The sequence below is a fragment of the Protomyctophum bolini genome (genome assembly GCF_963924005.1).
Source record: "Protomyctophum bolini genome assembly, chromosome: 19".
NCBI classification, from domain to species: domain Eukaryota; kingdom Metazoa; phylum Chordata; class Actinopteri; order Myctophiformes; family Myctophidae; genus Protomyctophum; species Protomyctophum bolini.
In genome coordinates, this window is record NC_137880.1 from 29611975 (window position 1) to 29627318 (window position 15344).

Here is a 15344-nt window from a genome sequence, read left to right on the forward strand (position 1 = left end):
ATTATAAGCTTCAGGCTTAATATGTCTGAGCAATTATTGTCAGGTTGGGTTGGGGTCAGGTTATGGTCGTTGATTAACACATATATTCTTGTGGGTTACTTTATATTTGAAACAAATTAAAATAAATAGTTAAAGTTTAAAATGTGTTATATCTTGTCTGTCTTTGTTAGTGTTTTTTCCTTTTTCTGGTCCAGCTCCAGACTGCATGAGTTGAATGCAGGACAACTGAACTGTGTTGCTCTGGGGGCTGGGCCTATTTAATAAGTTTGCTCTTTGCCTCACTTTTCCCTCCCTGATGCAGCCAGAGCCAAATGTGTATTTCCTTTAAGTAGCATATATTTGGTTTATATTAATTAAATAAATCCTTTACACTTTTAAGTATTGCCTTAATTGTGTTGCGGTGTTTGGTGTAGTATATTACTATTTACATTATTTTAACTATAGGAAAACAAATTTAGAACGAAGAAACTAAGAAATCTCTATAGGCCCTATGCCAAAAATCTCTATTTGGCACAATGGCACATATCAGTTTTGCTCAGATAACAATTAATATGCCATCCATTATGACGCCTATGATACTTTTATTTATATATTTGGTGGTCAGCTGACTCGAGTGACCGTTTTTCTGCTTTAAAGTGCATAGGCTGGAGTCCAGTATCAGCCACAATAACGGTCTCGTGCTCCCGACAAACCCCAAACGGGAAGTCAGTACACACAGTATACTTTTGTTTTGTTTTGCAAGTACCGGTAATCAAGACACTTTATGATTATGACATTGTTTTATAAACACATTCGGCGTAATATTTACCTTCATGTCAGCAGTATCACAAGACATCCTTGTTCGGATCCTGCCCTACTCAGTCACGAGTTCGTCATGAAAAGGGGCCGTCGCTTCCTCTTCACAATAAATACCTGACCGAATAGTGGGAACAACAACACACTGATCGAGGCAGAGTGTGATATTCTGATAAAAGTTCGTTTTGGCTACTTTTCAGTTTGACCAGGGTACGCAATGCCTTCGTTTGAGGAGCTCAAGCTACATTTAGACAATGCAGGTCAATCTCACGTCCTGGGATTCTGGTCCGAGCTCACTGAAGAAGATCGGGACAATTTCCTCAGTGAATTGTCTCTGTTAGATCTTAGTGAATTAAAAGCCCACTGTGAGGGAGCCGCAAAAGCTGCAAGTGGTCCGTCCGTGAGAGTAGAACAACACATAGAACCACTGCCTGAGGAGTTTGTCGGCAGCATTCAGAGAAGCGAGGAGAGTACTCTGGCAGATTGGGAAAATGAAGGTGACTTACCGTCTTTGTTGTGCATTCATAGCCCATTAAACATTCAAAGTGGTCGTGATAAAAAATGGTACACTGCATTCATAACATGTACTCCGCAGGACTCCTGCAAATCTCAGAAAACAGAGTTGCAGTTTTGCTTTTGGCTGGTGGTCAGGGGACCCGCCTCGGGGTGTCTTATCCTAAAGGGATGTACAACGTTGGTCTCCCAAGCAGCAAAACCTTGTACCAACTCCAGGCAGAGCGCATTCGCAAAATACAGGAATTGGCGACTTTAAAACATGGTTCAAAATGCACAGTTCCTTGGTAAGATTGCGTCTGTCTCCCCAAATGCGCGGTATTTACTGAAAGTGTTCACATGTGCAATGTTGTGAATTCTCTCTCTCTCTCTCTCTCTCTCTCTCTCTCTCTCTCTCTCTCTCTCTCTCTCTGACTGTTATTGTGTAACTTCCATCAGGTACATAATGACCAGTGAATTCACCCTGAAACCAACTGAGAATTTCTTCAAGGAAAATCACTACTTTGGCTTGGAGCCATCAAATATAATTATGTTTGAGCAAAGAATGATACCAGCAGTGACCTTTGATGGGAAGATTATCCTGCAGAATAAAGGAAAGGTAGCCATGGCCCCAGGTAGGTGATGAAGATCTTAATGTAGGCTAGTAATCACTGCTGAACTTTGTGACAGAAATTTGTATTTATTCAAGAAACTATTTGGATTATAAATATAGTCTATATTATGTATAGTCTGATATCCAAATATGAAAATACCAGTAATAATAAACCAACTAGCAGGTGTTAATAATGGCCCAATAAATACATGGGTATTATGTCATTTACTAGGTACCGTAAGTACTAGATGCAAAATGCTGTTAAGTTTGTTGAGAGAATTGAGCACCAGCTCTCCTCACAAGATCCCTCCTTGCAACATACAGGCTGGACAGTGTATTATTTATGACCAACGAAGCCCACTATTAAAGGAGCTATTCACCCATTTTCAACATGAATCGATTCTACGTCCGAGCATAGACATGGTAAAGTAAAGTGTAGTGTTGATTATCGTGTATTTTAATCTAATTATAGTAAACTATTACTATATACTATAGTCATCATGAACGTGCGCAATGATAGTCAACAGACCAGCGCATTCATGTGTTTGGGTCCAAACTGCAATAACACATTCGGCCACTATGTCCATTTCTCCTCAGGGTTTCCTCCGGGTGCCGTCTCTATTCATATATACTCTAAGATTTTGAAGCACCCGGAAGAACGGTCTACTTCCGCATTTTTTCGATGCGGAAGTGCTCAATGTTAAACCCCAGCTGCACTGTTTCCTCGTGCTAAATGCAGGGGCCCGCCTGTAGTCCCAGCTCTGATCAGGGCTTCAACGTTGGCAAGCCCTTCTGGGGGCTTGGCTTATACTTCGCAAAGAATCTCGGGAAAATTGTGCCTTAAATTTTGACATACGCCCCAGAGCCGGAAGAGGTGTCTACTGTCTACCTTTTTATGTCTATGCTTTCCCTGAACACGCGCATGCGCACAGGGTTATTAGTGGTATTTATGCTCAGAATGGCATAAAATGGCATGTTTATAGCCTATTAAAACATTAATCCGAGCTGCGCTAATCATGATGCTGCTCTGGGGGGAGATGGTACGTCCATTCCCTAGGCCTACACTACAAATCCGTTCTACATCACTTCCGGCTCGGGTGGGAAGTGACCCTTCTTCTCTGCTTATTTCACAGATTTCTCTGGCACTAGCGCCACAATCTCGCCTAGAGGGCTGGGCAAAAGTTTAGGTTGCTGGAAGGGTCCAAAAGGGTCTAATTTAGCTTTATATAGAAACTTGGTTACATTACAGAGTAACACATATGTTAATTTAACTCCCAAGAGTGTACAAAATGGAACCAAATTATGTATAAATATTAAATATGTAACATGGCCATATCACTCAAGGTTATTTCCATCATTTGAATGTGGCCATTGTATCCTGCTGCTGCTTGAAATATCTTGAGTGCTTCTTTCATTAAACTATGGAAAGCTTCTCCAAATATTTGTTGCACCGCAGCAAAAATAGAAAAATATCTCCAAGTGGTTGTGTGGCATGTGCCACTGCCAGTTAGTGCATAGTTCATTATGGTCCCAAATTCTCAATGCGGTGGTTCTCAACCTGTGGATTGGGACCCCATGGGGGGTCCCCACATGATTTGATTCAGATGAGAGTGAAGTGACAATTTAAGGAAAAATTTTTAATACCTGAAAGAAAAGAAAAAAGCCCACATTACTGCATCAAAAGTAATCAACAAGCTATATTATAATTTATAAAAGAATCACACCCGTATGAAGTGAGTCCTTGGGTGTCCTGGTTGTAGATAAAGGATGGGTACTATTGTGTATTGAATTTTGTGTGAATGTTACTAACAGCATAGACTTTACAAAGCAAAATTATTTGCCATTTATTATAATACCTAATTTGGTAAATTCTAAGAATTGTAAGTGTTCACTAACACCATCATTGTTATTCCATAAAAAAACTGTCTTGTAAGTTAACCTCATTCTCTTCTTGTCAGATGGAAATGGTGGTCTGTACCGGGCAGTCATGGATAACAAGGTACTAGAGGATATGACAAAGAGAGGAGTGGAATATCTCCATGTCTACTGTGTGGACAACATCCTGGTCAAAATAGCTGATCCCATCTTCATAGGATTCTGTGTCAGCAAAGGGGCAGACTGTGGAGCGAAGGTATAGTAATACCTTCCGAAAGCAATACAGACACAATGGAATTCTTGCAAATCCACTTTGATCATTGTGACTTGAGGGCAACAAGAATGATGTTTACATGCACAGAGCTGCATACATAGTTTAGAATTTCTGTTTATGTATACAGTAAGTTGGTCAAGATTCCTTGGCTTGAAGCTTTTTCCTAAACTTCTGTTTTGCTATTCTAAGTTGATCCATGACAGGATTATAATGTTAAAATATACATATAGCAAACAAACAGTATTGAGGTGCTGCTGATCTTGGTAAATAGAAATACCGGTAGTAAAAGTAAAGGGAAGACTGCACAGTTTGTAGCCACAATGCATTAACCTGGAAAGGTCTTCATCAGGGAATCGGATACATCTATACCCACTATGCATTCATTGTACAGTTCAGTTTAAATTATGCCCCTACATAATTTATTTCAGGTTGTGCAGAAAGCATACCCCGAAGAGCCGGTTGGAGTGGTGTGCAGAGTGGGAGGAGTCTACCAGGTAGTTGAGTACAGTGAGATCCAGCCAGAAACGGCTGCGCTTAGAGGCCCTGGAGGTGGCTTGCTCTACAGTGCTGGAAATATCTGCAACCACTTTTTTACCAGGACTTTTCTGCAAAAGGTTGCACAGTAAGGACCTTCTTGTTTGCTTTTTATGTCATGACACATTGGAGAGAAAATGACAATCTTCAGATAAAAGTGTTTTTTGAATGGCTAGATAGACTCTGGGCAGATTCACACTGAGTCTGGTTGATTCAAACTGTTCCCGAATACGATTACCTGGTCCCTGCTGGCCATGATTCTTAATTCTTCTGCACCCGAGTACACTTCATTCAACTGTATTCAATGCTTTCACATTGCATCGATCCGTGTCCGAGTACACTTAAATCGGTCCCGAGACTACCTCTATGACTGTGGTCCCAGGAACGGTTGGGTGATCTGCACCCGGGAACAGTACGCAGCATTCACAGTTCACACTACCACAACATCTGCCACGTGGTCCCGAGTACGCATCCGGGACCATAGTGTGAATCTGCCCTCTATCCACAATCTGGTATTTTTGAAATCTTTTCAAATGGCTCTTTTCTCCTGATTGTGTCAGGAGTCAAATTTGCAACTACTGGTATAATTTTACTACTTTGCAAAAGTGTTGCCTAGTTAACTAGCAAAACCATATCAGATTGCAACTACAAAGTGTAATTTGGATTTTTTTTCTTTTTTGCTTCAAGGAATATCTTAGGAGTGTTCATATTTTATGGCCATAAGGCAGAACTTTATCCCCCCTACAATCAAATGGTAAATGCTGCTGCATTTAGTTGTAAACTCGCAATTGTCAAGTTTGGAACGGAAGTCTATAGTACGGCATTGTGGTAGATGGAACCATCGGATTGTAAAGCCTTCAAACATCCCATTCTCTTATTCTTTTTATTCTAAAAAAAGATTTAGTATTTTCCTGTTTTGTTTACCTAAAGAGGAAGTGACTCAGAAACCATTTTATACCACAATCTTGCCATGTTTGTCATTCTTTAACCCATTTAGGCCTAAGGCCGATTCTAAAAACGCCTCTAAATCCTGACCTAAGGTTTCTGAAAAACTTCAAATATTGATATAGCAGCATCAAAAAAATACATTTTTGAATACTGTACATACTGTACAGAACCCAAATATGGGTTCCCGGCCTGAGGGGGTAAGATACCAATATGGGTTCCCGCCCAGAATGGGTTGACTGCTTACATTATATTCCCTTCAAGATTTTACATTATTAACAATATGATTCTAAATGAAGGTAAATACAAAAGAAAAACATTAACATTTAGAGCTGCATGGTTAAGGTCTTGCCTAGACTTCTGGGGGGGGGGGGGGGGTTTGTGAGGAATCAGGTGTCCCCTTGGTGGAACCAAATTGTATTTACCTTCCTCCTCTTTAACAACAGGAACCTGGAGCTGATGGCTCTAAACATATTTGTGCCCAAATGATTAAATTCCCAAGATCTTGGATGATGCATCTGCGACCAAGCAGTGGTGTGGATGTTGTCAGTTTGTGGATGTGGTGTGGTTGTTGTCAACCAAAATGGTCAAGTTGGAATGCGCAGAAGTTTTCCCTAGCATAATGATGTAAATTATGGCTGCACTGGATTAAAATTGTGGGTGAATCTTGCTGCTAATTACTGGTAACCTAACCATGCTATAAAAACAGTAATACATGATGTATCGTATTATATCATGACTATGGGCTTTGTTAACTTTGTGTTAACAAGACACATAGCCGTGATATAATCAAGATATATATATATATATATATACCACAACCTCTATTGTATTGTTGTAACTGTACTTGGTACATTGGTTCACTCCTCACCAAAAATAGCGACCTACAAGCTTGTAGATCTGCTATTTTGGTGGGAACGTTCCCCCCAGAATATAGATGCTGGTGTTCAAGTGGTTGAAAAGGAGGCTCAGAAGGATTTACCTTCCGCTGATTTGCCTGGTATATCATAAGGGAAACATCACTGAAATGGTGCGTCCAGTAATGCCGATGTTGTAACACTCCAGTAGTCCTAATGTTAGGATAGTAATGCATTCAATATTTCCCTACATGCATTCAATATTTCCCTCACCTGGATTGATCTCTACCTATATTACAGTTGCTTTGAATACTTTATGGGGGATTGTTTTAATATGTCTTCTTCACTACAATCCAATATTAAATGCATTACATTTAAAAAAATATTTTCACCATACAGGACATTTGATGGAGAACTAACGCAACATGCTGCAATCAAGAAAGTACCTTTTGTGGACAGCGACGGCAATCAGATTAAACCCACCAAGCCCAATGGCATTAAGATGGAGAAGTTTGTGTTTGATGCCTTTCAGTTCTCAAGGTATTAATTATCCCAATACTGTTTCTGGTAATCCTGCTTGTTCTTGAGTAACCATTAACTTTAATCAAAGTATATGCAGAAACTAAAAGACCATTATCTCATAGACATTCACAGTGAGAACTCCTTCATTGATCTCTAAAACGAACTGTATTAAGCCAACCTTTTGAATACTACTGAAAATGTTCTGCGTTTTTGTACCATGAATTAGATTAGTCATCTAGATTGTGTGATTCAAATAATAAGGGCATTTGTCATTTTTTTTCTTCAAAGGAACTTTGTGGCCTTTGAGGTCTTGAGGGAGGAGGAGTTTTCTCCCCTAAAAAACGCAGATGGGGTAGCCTTGGATACCCCAACAACAGCCAGACACTCTTTACTAACACAGCACTGCCGCTGGGCCCAGGCTGCCGGAGCCATCTTGTTAGATGATCATGGAAATGTCCATCCCACTACGTCCAGGTTGTAGCCACACCCAGTAAAATAAAAATAAATTGTATTCACTGTGTTCCGAGAGATGTTTTCATTTGAAGGTTTAGACTAGAGGAGTTTAAATGGCATTCCAGACCTGTTAAATGCAATGCAAGTTTTTTATTTTGACTTATAAACAAAAGTGTGTGTTTGTGTGTCTGTGTGACAGGGAGAAAGCAGAGGACAACACTCCAGTGAAATGTGAGATCTCCCCACTGGTCTCCTATTTTGGAGAGGTGAGACCATGAAACTGCACAGTTACAGTTCATAAGGGAAAATTTGACTTAAGTTGCTAGGGGTAGGGGGGGTTTGGCATTTCCCCATTGTTTCTTCTTTTTTTCTGGGGAAAGTAGCTGTTAAGCAATCTCTTGCTCAGCTATGATTTTAACCCACTCAACCATGCACTTTTCTGTCTTTATAAGGGCCTGGAGAAGCTGCTGAAAGGGAAGACTGTGACAACTCCCTTCATCCTGGATGAAAAGAGGGCAAAGGAACTTCAGTCTTCTGTAACACTTTCTAATGAATGATGAATGGACTATACACTATGTAGTCTAGTTTTTCCAAAATGTGAAATAATATGCTATACATGATGTGAACATGCACAGTGCATCATTATCAGGCTTAATTGTATCCTTCAACTTCTTGTTTATGCCCCAAAATGACTGGATATACAGATTGTACAGCATTTGTAGAAATATTAGACCTGCCAAATGTTTGTTATCGGGTATACTTTACTTAAATCATCCACCTATCCTGTTACCCTTTAACCCACATGAACCCTAGTGGTTTTAAGATACTTAAAAAATAAAGGGAATACAATATAAAGGCAAAACAGCATCCTGCATACCTGTACCACCTTTATTGCCTTCATTTTTTATTTTGCTTATAATTTTTATCCCACGATTTTGCAACACATTTTTTCACCCAGTGTCAATTATCTAATGTAATCCTGGGCGCTACACTTCCTCTGCCAACTTGGGGGGGGGGGGGGCAGCGGACTGACCTCATGCTTCCTTCTATGCATGAGGATAAGATAATTGTAATTGTATTGTTTCAGAATAAGTTAATTTGTTATGTTATTGACTTATTGTGTAAGCCAATTAAAAAAATATTCTGGGCCATCACTGGCACAAAAAAGGTTTCTGAAAATGTAATAGATTCATAATTATTGAATTAATTTGATTGGATTATTATTGCCAGGTATGTATGTTACACATACATGGTAACAAGACTAGTCTCAGTGAAAGTACATTCTAGGTAAACCGTCTCAATGGTTCACACTCACCAGTCATACACATCATTTCAGTACTGTAGCTTATAGCAGGGATACTCAAATAGATTTACCTGTGGGCCACATTACAAAAATGGCAAGGGGCCAGGGGCCAGTAGATAAAATTACGACATTAATGATACTTGATAACTTCTCTCTTTCAATTGCTTTATTAGTGATATGGCTGACTGAGTAAAATAAAACAATCTACCTGAAAATAGATAGCTATAAGTGAAGAGCAATTTCCACAATTTCCGCAATTACCATTTCCGCAATTTCCATTTCCGCAATTTCCTCAATTTCCATTTCCACAATTTCCGCAATTACCATTTCCGCAATTTCCATTTCCGCAATTTCCGCAATTACAATTTCCGCAATTTCCATTTCCATTTCCAACTATTAATGGCAGCTGGGTTTCATCATTCAAATAAAATAGAATTCTGTCCGTTTAGCTATAAAATTATGTCAGGGAATAGGGATACACAGTATATGTCTTTCATTTGCATTGCATCTCTCCCCCCCCCCCCCCCCCACGTCTCACCAGGTCCATTCCTGCTCTCAATTCAATTCAATTCAAAGGGCTTTATTGGCATGAGAAAACATACGTTTACATTGCCAAAGCAGAAAGAACAATACAACAATACAGCAATACAATCAAAACAAAAATTATGTACTTTGAAGGTCAGAATCTTCAATAGATCAACTTCTGTGTACCAAAATAACTCGATGCAGGTATAGTGCAGGAATATACACAATGATTAGTCTTTGGGGTGGTTGTGTTCCATTTGATATCCTTCTCCTATCACAGCAACTCACAAATCTTGCTGCTGTGTTTGCACATTGTTGTACTTCGCCCAGCAGATATGGGAGTTTTTTGTCATTGGTCATGTTTTCAAAATCTCCGTGTGTGGTTGTAATCTGTGGGAAGTATGTGTCTCTGATGTCTTGGTACAATGGACAGATGGCTCTCACCAGGCCCAGGACCTGTGCGTTGCACCAGAGTCCCAACATCAGACACTTCATTCAGGAGTGGTGGGCAATGGTTCCGCAGGGCACTGGTGCTGCGGCTCCGCTTGCTGCTTGCATGGTCCTCCTAAAGGCCTCACCTAGGGCTGTTGGGCTTCCTCCTCACGGAGGGCACAGGCTGGGGCGCTAACCCATACTGCTCACCCGGGTGCCGTCTAAATTCCGGCTGTCACCCGTCTCTCCGGTGATCACCAGACTATACCTGATTGTCACATAGTTCAGTGTCTTGCCCAAGGACACTTCGACATGTAAACAGGAGGAGCCAGGATTCGAACCGCCGACCCATGGATCATTGGACGACCTGCTCTACAGTCTGAGCTATAAACACAGGTGTCACACCCATTGTGTTCATCAGGGTGCTGCTATTTTGAATGTTGGCTCACTGGAAAGCTCTACACAAAACAACATTTATAGCTCATCATTGGTAACGTGATTATCCTATTTCTATATCAATGTGGCGGTGAAAAAGGTCTATAAATAAAGTGAAAGTCCTTTGGGACTTCGAAGACAAACGAACAAAGAAAACACTAATTTGGTGCTCAGTTTATTACCAAACGCAACAACCATGGCACTGGCATAGTCAAAGTCATACGATTTGTCACACACGTTACCACAGTGAAAATGGAAATTTGTTCTCCGCATTTGACCCATTGGAGCGGTGAGCCGCAGCCAAGGAGCGGTGAGCTGCAGCGTGCGCCGCTCGGGAATCATTTGATTAGTAGATTTGATCCCCAATCCAACCCTTTGATGCTGAGTGTCAAGCAGGGAGGCACTGGGTCCCATTCTTACAGTCTTTGGTATGACCCGGCCGGGGATCGATCCCCGACCTCCCAGTTTCAGGGCGGACACTCTAACCACAAGGCCACTGAGCTGGACACAAGGCCCCTGAGCTGGATACCACAAGCCATCTGACGGCTTGTGGGAACTAACACTACAGTACATTACATTGGGTCTTTATACAGTAGGCCTACAGGACAGAGACAACAAATGCAAGGGTGGGCTCAGGTTTCCAACCCCCTAAAGTTTAAACCAAGTGGTCAACATATCTCCATATTATGTGTGGCGAGGTCACAAAAGAAGCTAGTAGGTGTTCTAACAGGCTCCAAACAACACCCGGCCATTTGTTGGTGGTCAATAGATAGTGGCCACCCCAGGGGCTATTCTGAGATTCTTATCTATCCTGCATGTAGGAACAGAACAGCTGAAGTTATTTAGGCCTACTAACTAGAGAAGAGACAATTTAGGGCATGCTATATCTCACGGATGTGAAATAGCAGCAAATATGGTTCATTTATGAAACAAATACACCACAGTTCCATGCTGTGATGTTTTCAAACTTGATTTACACCACTTTCCTGTTATGATTTGCTGTTCGCTGCCTTTCCAGTCTTTCCTGCCGTAAATCCAATTAATCTGCCACTACATTTCCATTGAAAAGATTACTATCTGCAATAGGTTAACACCTCGCCCCTCACTCAGTTTTTCCTGTAAAGACGGTTCCTGGTTAGTGTGTTGGTTTTCGACCTGTGGGTCAGGACCAAGGGGCCAGTATAGGCACTCCAATGTTGAAGCGCTGGTCCCTAGTGGTAAGAGGAAGGACTGCAGGCGGACCCGTGGATTCTTGACGAGGAAACCCCGTGCAACCGAGCGCTCAATGTTAAAGCCCAGCTGCACTTCCGCATTTGGACACCAAAATTTGGTGTCCAAATGCGGAAGTGAAATGCTGAATCAGCAAATAGACGGTACTTCCGGCAGCCTTCCGGGTGCTTCAAAACGCCACTGAGCAACTTCCACTGAATAGCGGAGGGGGCGGAGCTTCGCGCCAGTTTAGTCTCTATCCTTTTAATACTCTATGGTCAGGACCCCCCAGAAAAGGATTTTCTTCAGGAAGGTTGGTCCCCCTCCCCCAGAGATGATTAGCTTAATGTGCAACATTGTTTTCTCATTCTCAAAACAAACCATCAATGTATACAGATTAAACTTTAAACAATATATTTATTGACATTCTTTTTCAATTATATGAAACATTACAGTTATAGCGCTCTTGTTAATAAAATGTCCAGAAAAAAACACAAACATAGTTTAGATATAGGCCTACACAGGCCTACACAAATACAATAATAAAACGAAACAATACAATCATTAGATTACACTTCTTAATACCTCTAAAAAGGTGGTCAAATTGTCAAATATTACCTAAGAAAGAGTGAAAATTATGAAATTGCGAGGCGTGAGCTTGTAGATCGGCTATTTTCACAATATTTATCTGTGCGGAACTGAGTCAAACGCCTTAAAGTCATTGTCACAGTGAGGGTCCCCGGTTCATATGATTATTTTGGGGGGTCACGGACCGAAAAGTTTGAGAACCACTAGTTGGTGCACAATTCAAATCAAACCCCTGTCTTGTCTTACATGCCTCACCTCTCTCACTCACTCTACCCTTTAGCTCCCCGTCTCTCTACACAGACCCATCTAAAATAAAGAATAAAAATGCCAAAAATAAATCTAGGGGGAAAAAGAGAGTTTCCTGTTAGAAAGCAATCTGCAATAGTTTAACACCTCGCCCCTCAGTGTTTCCTGTTAGAAAACAATCTAGCTGGGTATCATGAACATTATTTTCATGAGGGCACACTGTAGACAAATACGCTTTACTGTAGGACTAACCAGTAGTAGTACATGCAGAGTGCTAGCCAGCCAGGTATACCGGTACTCTATTATGTAGGTTTATGAATTCGGCAGGTACTATTTCTGTATGTGTGCATTTCATGCAGCAATCGCACTTTGTGATTTAAAGTCATTATCAAATGAATGCATTTCACAGAGGCATACAATTATTCCATCAAAAATAACTGTTTTGTTTTGCAATACTAAAGACAGAAAGATACAGTTCATGTTTCTGAATCAATGTTTAGGTTACTGTATACATAACATTTTAGAAAAATCTAGAAGAGTTCTACAGTATAGCTATGCTCTTTGGTCACAAGGCTGTGGATTGCTGAAATAGGAGTTGATTTATTATAGTTTAGTCAGTCCATGGCTCCACCTTGATGAAATAATGTGGACCAAGCAGGCACAGTAGCAGCAGTAGTAGCTGGGACAGAGTAGCCCAGGGCAAAACTGTACAGACCGAGCATTAGACATTTCCAGCTGGAGCGAAATGCCTTGCCAACGTTCTGAAAGACAGACGGACACACACACACACACACGCACACACACACACACACACACGCACACACACACACACATCAATCATTCTGCAGAAAAAAGGTGATTACAGTAATGTTTAGTTACATTTCAATTTAGTAAATGTTCTTACTTCCTTTAGGAGGTACATGGTAGGGTCACAGTTTACCGTAACTTAATTGCAGACATTGGGCCTTGAACCTCCATCTGTACAAGGTCAAAAATGTGCCTCAGTGTAAACCCATCTCTGTCAAACCTACTGTACGCTCATATTGCAGGTCATTCCCTTCACACATAGGCCTATACACATTACACATATAAAATACTCTTGAGTTCAACAAAGTTTCTGACAGACGTTAAGTCAAGGAAAAGGGATTAAAATTTAAACAGGAAACTGCTTCCACAGCAGGAGGGGGTCACTCAGGTCTGTTTTCCTTCTCCTAGCTTAAATAATCAGGCCAGTTCAAACAATAGCTTTCCATTTTCCTTGAACAGGAAAGGACAGGCCAGCTGAAGCGGATACAGGAAGCCTGACATTTATAAGAAAAATAGATATTACACTCCAGTCAACACCTCTCAGATGATTTTCGTATTTACTTTGAGTCAAGCCAAATAGACTAGCCTATTAACATAGTGTAGGCCTACAATTATTTCAGTAAGGTTTCATATAGGTTTAGGGCCAATTGACTTAGAGATAATTGTCTACTCTAATCAAATTGATGTTTAAAGATAATTTAATTTGCTGCTTTTAAGTGATAGGCATCGGCATCCCATCAGACAACACAACACTATTATTATATTACTGCAATGATTCTCTGTATTAGGCTATTTTATCTCTTAGTAGCCTATACTATATCAGTGGTTAGCAGCCATGACATAGTTTTCTTAGATTCATATCGTTTTTTCCTTCATATTGCTAATTGATTAGACTTATTTGCTTTATTGTATAGGCCTACAGGACAAAGCGTGAGTAACGACGTGAAACCGACACACGACTGATGAGAATGTTTATCGAAAATGCTACGTTAACAACCTAATATACAAACTTACAAAGTAACAATAGGCTTGGGTTATTTTGAATTATTTGAAACAGAACGTGAATTTGTATTGAGATTGAGAACCAACCTTCTTCATTTTATCGTATTTTCCCTTCTTTTTCTTCTTCTCTTCTCGGTCTCTGGCTAAAGACTCGTCCTCTATCAAAGGCGTGTACTTCTCTGGCAGAAACGCAAAATGAACTTCTCTGTGGCATTTCTCTTTTCGTCCGGCACTCTGCTGTTGCACACCGTCGTGACAAGTGGACTGTTGATCCGTGCAATCTACCTGCCGTTCATACTTAGTCCATACGCTTTGTGCGTGTCCCGTAGCACCTGCATTTCTGTCAAACAACCTCGATGCGAGAGCTTTGGGCTTCATGTCTGTGTTGGTGGAGTCTCAGGGAATGGAATGAAAATACCACTCTGTAAGGGCCCGGGTCCCGTAGAGGATGTTGTCGACGTGCATTATGTGCATGAATGGGCGTGCATTCCATTGGTCAGGCTGAAGTGGCTAACTGGCAAAGTGCCCTTTAAAGTCTAACTAACCTGTTACTTGGACAAAAGGCATTTGGTCTGGATGTGAAAAATAAAAATAAATTAGTATATTAAGCCCGTCATTAAAACAAATGAACATCAATTTCATGCACAAAAGGTATTTTGTCTAAATGTGAAAAATATATATAGCCTATCATCATGCCCATATGGGAATATCAATATACTGATGACATCACAAATCGCCATAATAAAGACAAGGGCATAAAGGAGACGCAGACTGACAGATAGAAATTATTCTGAGCTTATTATAATAAAAATATATTTTGGGAGAATATTGTTAAATAAGGTCAAAATTATGAGAACGCCTCACCAGGATAGTGTATGGTATACACACCATCCTAAGAACAAATGTCTACAACAGGGTTTGTCTGACTGCATGTCTGTCCTCAATCTCCACATTAGACCAATCACAGCTCATGACACATACGAAATGTCTGGTGAAGTGTCAAAGTTGTCATGAAAAGCATTTATTGTAATTACACGCATTTATTGTAATTACACATGAAGGAAACTACAGAACAAGCTGTTAATATAAAGCCTGTTCTTTAAATAAACCTTTAAGATCCTCTCCTCTCCCCTGGCTATTTCACCACAACACACAGGTATTCCTGGTTTTAAAGGTCTGAATTAGTTAAGTGTAAATTGAAATTAACAGCGCAGCAAATGTTTTGTGTTAAGGTAGGCGGTTAGGCTGGATAAGGTTACTGAGATGCAAGGAAGCACAACAAAGGCATAATTTGCGTCACATAACAATTGTGTTCATGCTATATAGCAAAATGGAAACTACAGAACAAGCTGTTAATATAAAGCCTGTTCTTTAAATAAACCTTTAAGATCCTCTCCTCTCCCCTGGCTATTTCACCACAACACAGGTATTCCTGGT

The 15344-nt window shown here is 40.5% G+C and overlaps 2 protein-coding genes across 2 annotated transcripts; one reads left to right on the plus strand and one right to left on the minus strand.

Annotated features, from left to right (window-relative positions):
- Window positions 1-912: 912 nt before the first annotated feature.
- uap1l1 (UDP-N-acetylglucosamine pyrophosphorylase 1 like 1) lies at window positions 913-8364 on the plus strand. The gene is made up of 9 exons (XM_080791709.1): window positions 913-1292; window positions 1391-1595; window positions 1747-1922; window positions 3859-4031; window positions 4478-4671; window positions 6785-6925; window positions 7196-7381; window positions 7560-7626; window positions 7813-8364. Exons 1-9 carry the CDS (start codon window positions 1013-1015, stop codon window positions 7915-7917), a joined length of 1527 nt encoding a protein of 508 aa, XP_080647835.1. The 5' UTR covers window positions 913-1012; the 3' UTR covers window positions 7918-8364.
- Window positions 8365-11661: 3297 nt separating this feature from the next.
- LOC308334738 (uncharacterized protein) lies at window positions 11662-14316 on the minus strand. Its single transcript, XM_080791543.1, has 2 exons — window positions 13995-14316; window positions 11662-12859 (listed from the first exon to the last, which is right to left on the minus strand). The coding sequence occupies exons 1-2, from the start codon at window positions 14283-14285 to the stop codon at window positions 12713-12715; spliced, it is 438 nt and encodes a 145-aa protein (XP_080647669.1). The 5' UTR covers window positions 14286-14316; the 3' UTR covers window positions 11662-12712.
- Window positions 14317-15344: the final 1028 nt, after the last annotated feature.

Bases quoted from the DNA above. Each gene is read 5' to 3' on its own strand.
- uap1l1 (XM_080791709.1), top strand. From the start codon at position 1,013: ATGCCTTCGTTTGAGGAGCTCAAGCTACATTTAGACAATGCAGGTCAA. The intron at 1,923-3,858 runs GTAGGTGATGAA...TCTTCTTGTCAG, and splicing joins AAAGGTAGCCATGGCCCCAG to ATGGAAATGGTGGTCTGTAC. The intron at 6,926-7,195 runs GTATTAATTATC...TTTTCTTCAAAG, and splicing joins GATGCCTTTCAGTTCTCAAG to GAACTTTGTGGCCTTTGAGG.
- LOC308334738 (XM_080791543.1), bottom strand. From the start codon at position 14,285: ATGAAGCCCAAAGCTCTCGCATCGAGGTTGTTTGACAGAAATGCAGGT. The intron at 12,860-13,994 runs GTTGGTTCTCAA...TCTGTCTTTCAG, and splicing joins AATACGATAAAATGAAGAAG to AACGTTGGCAAGGCATTTCG.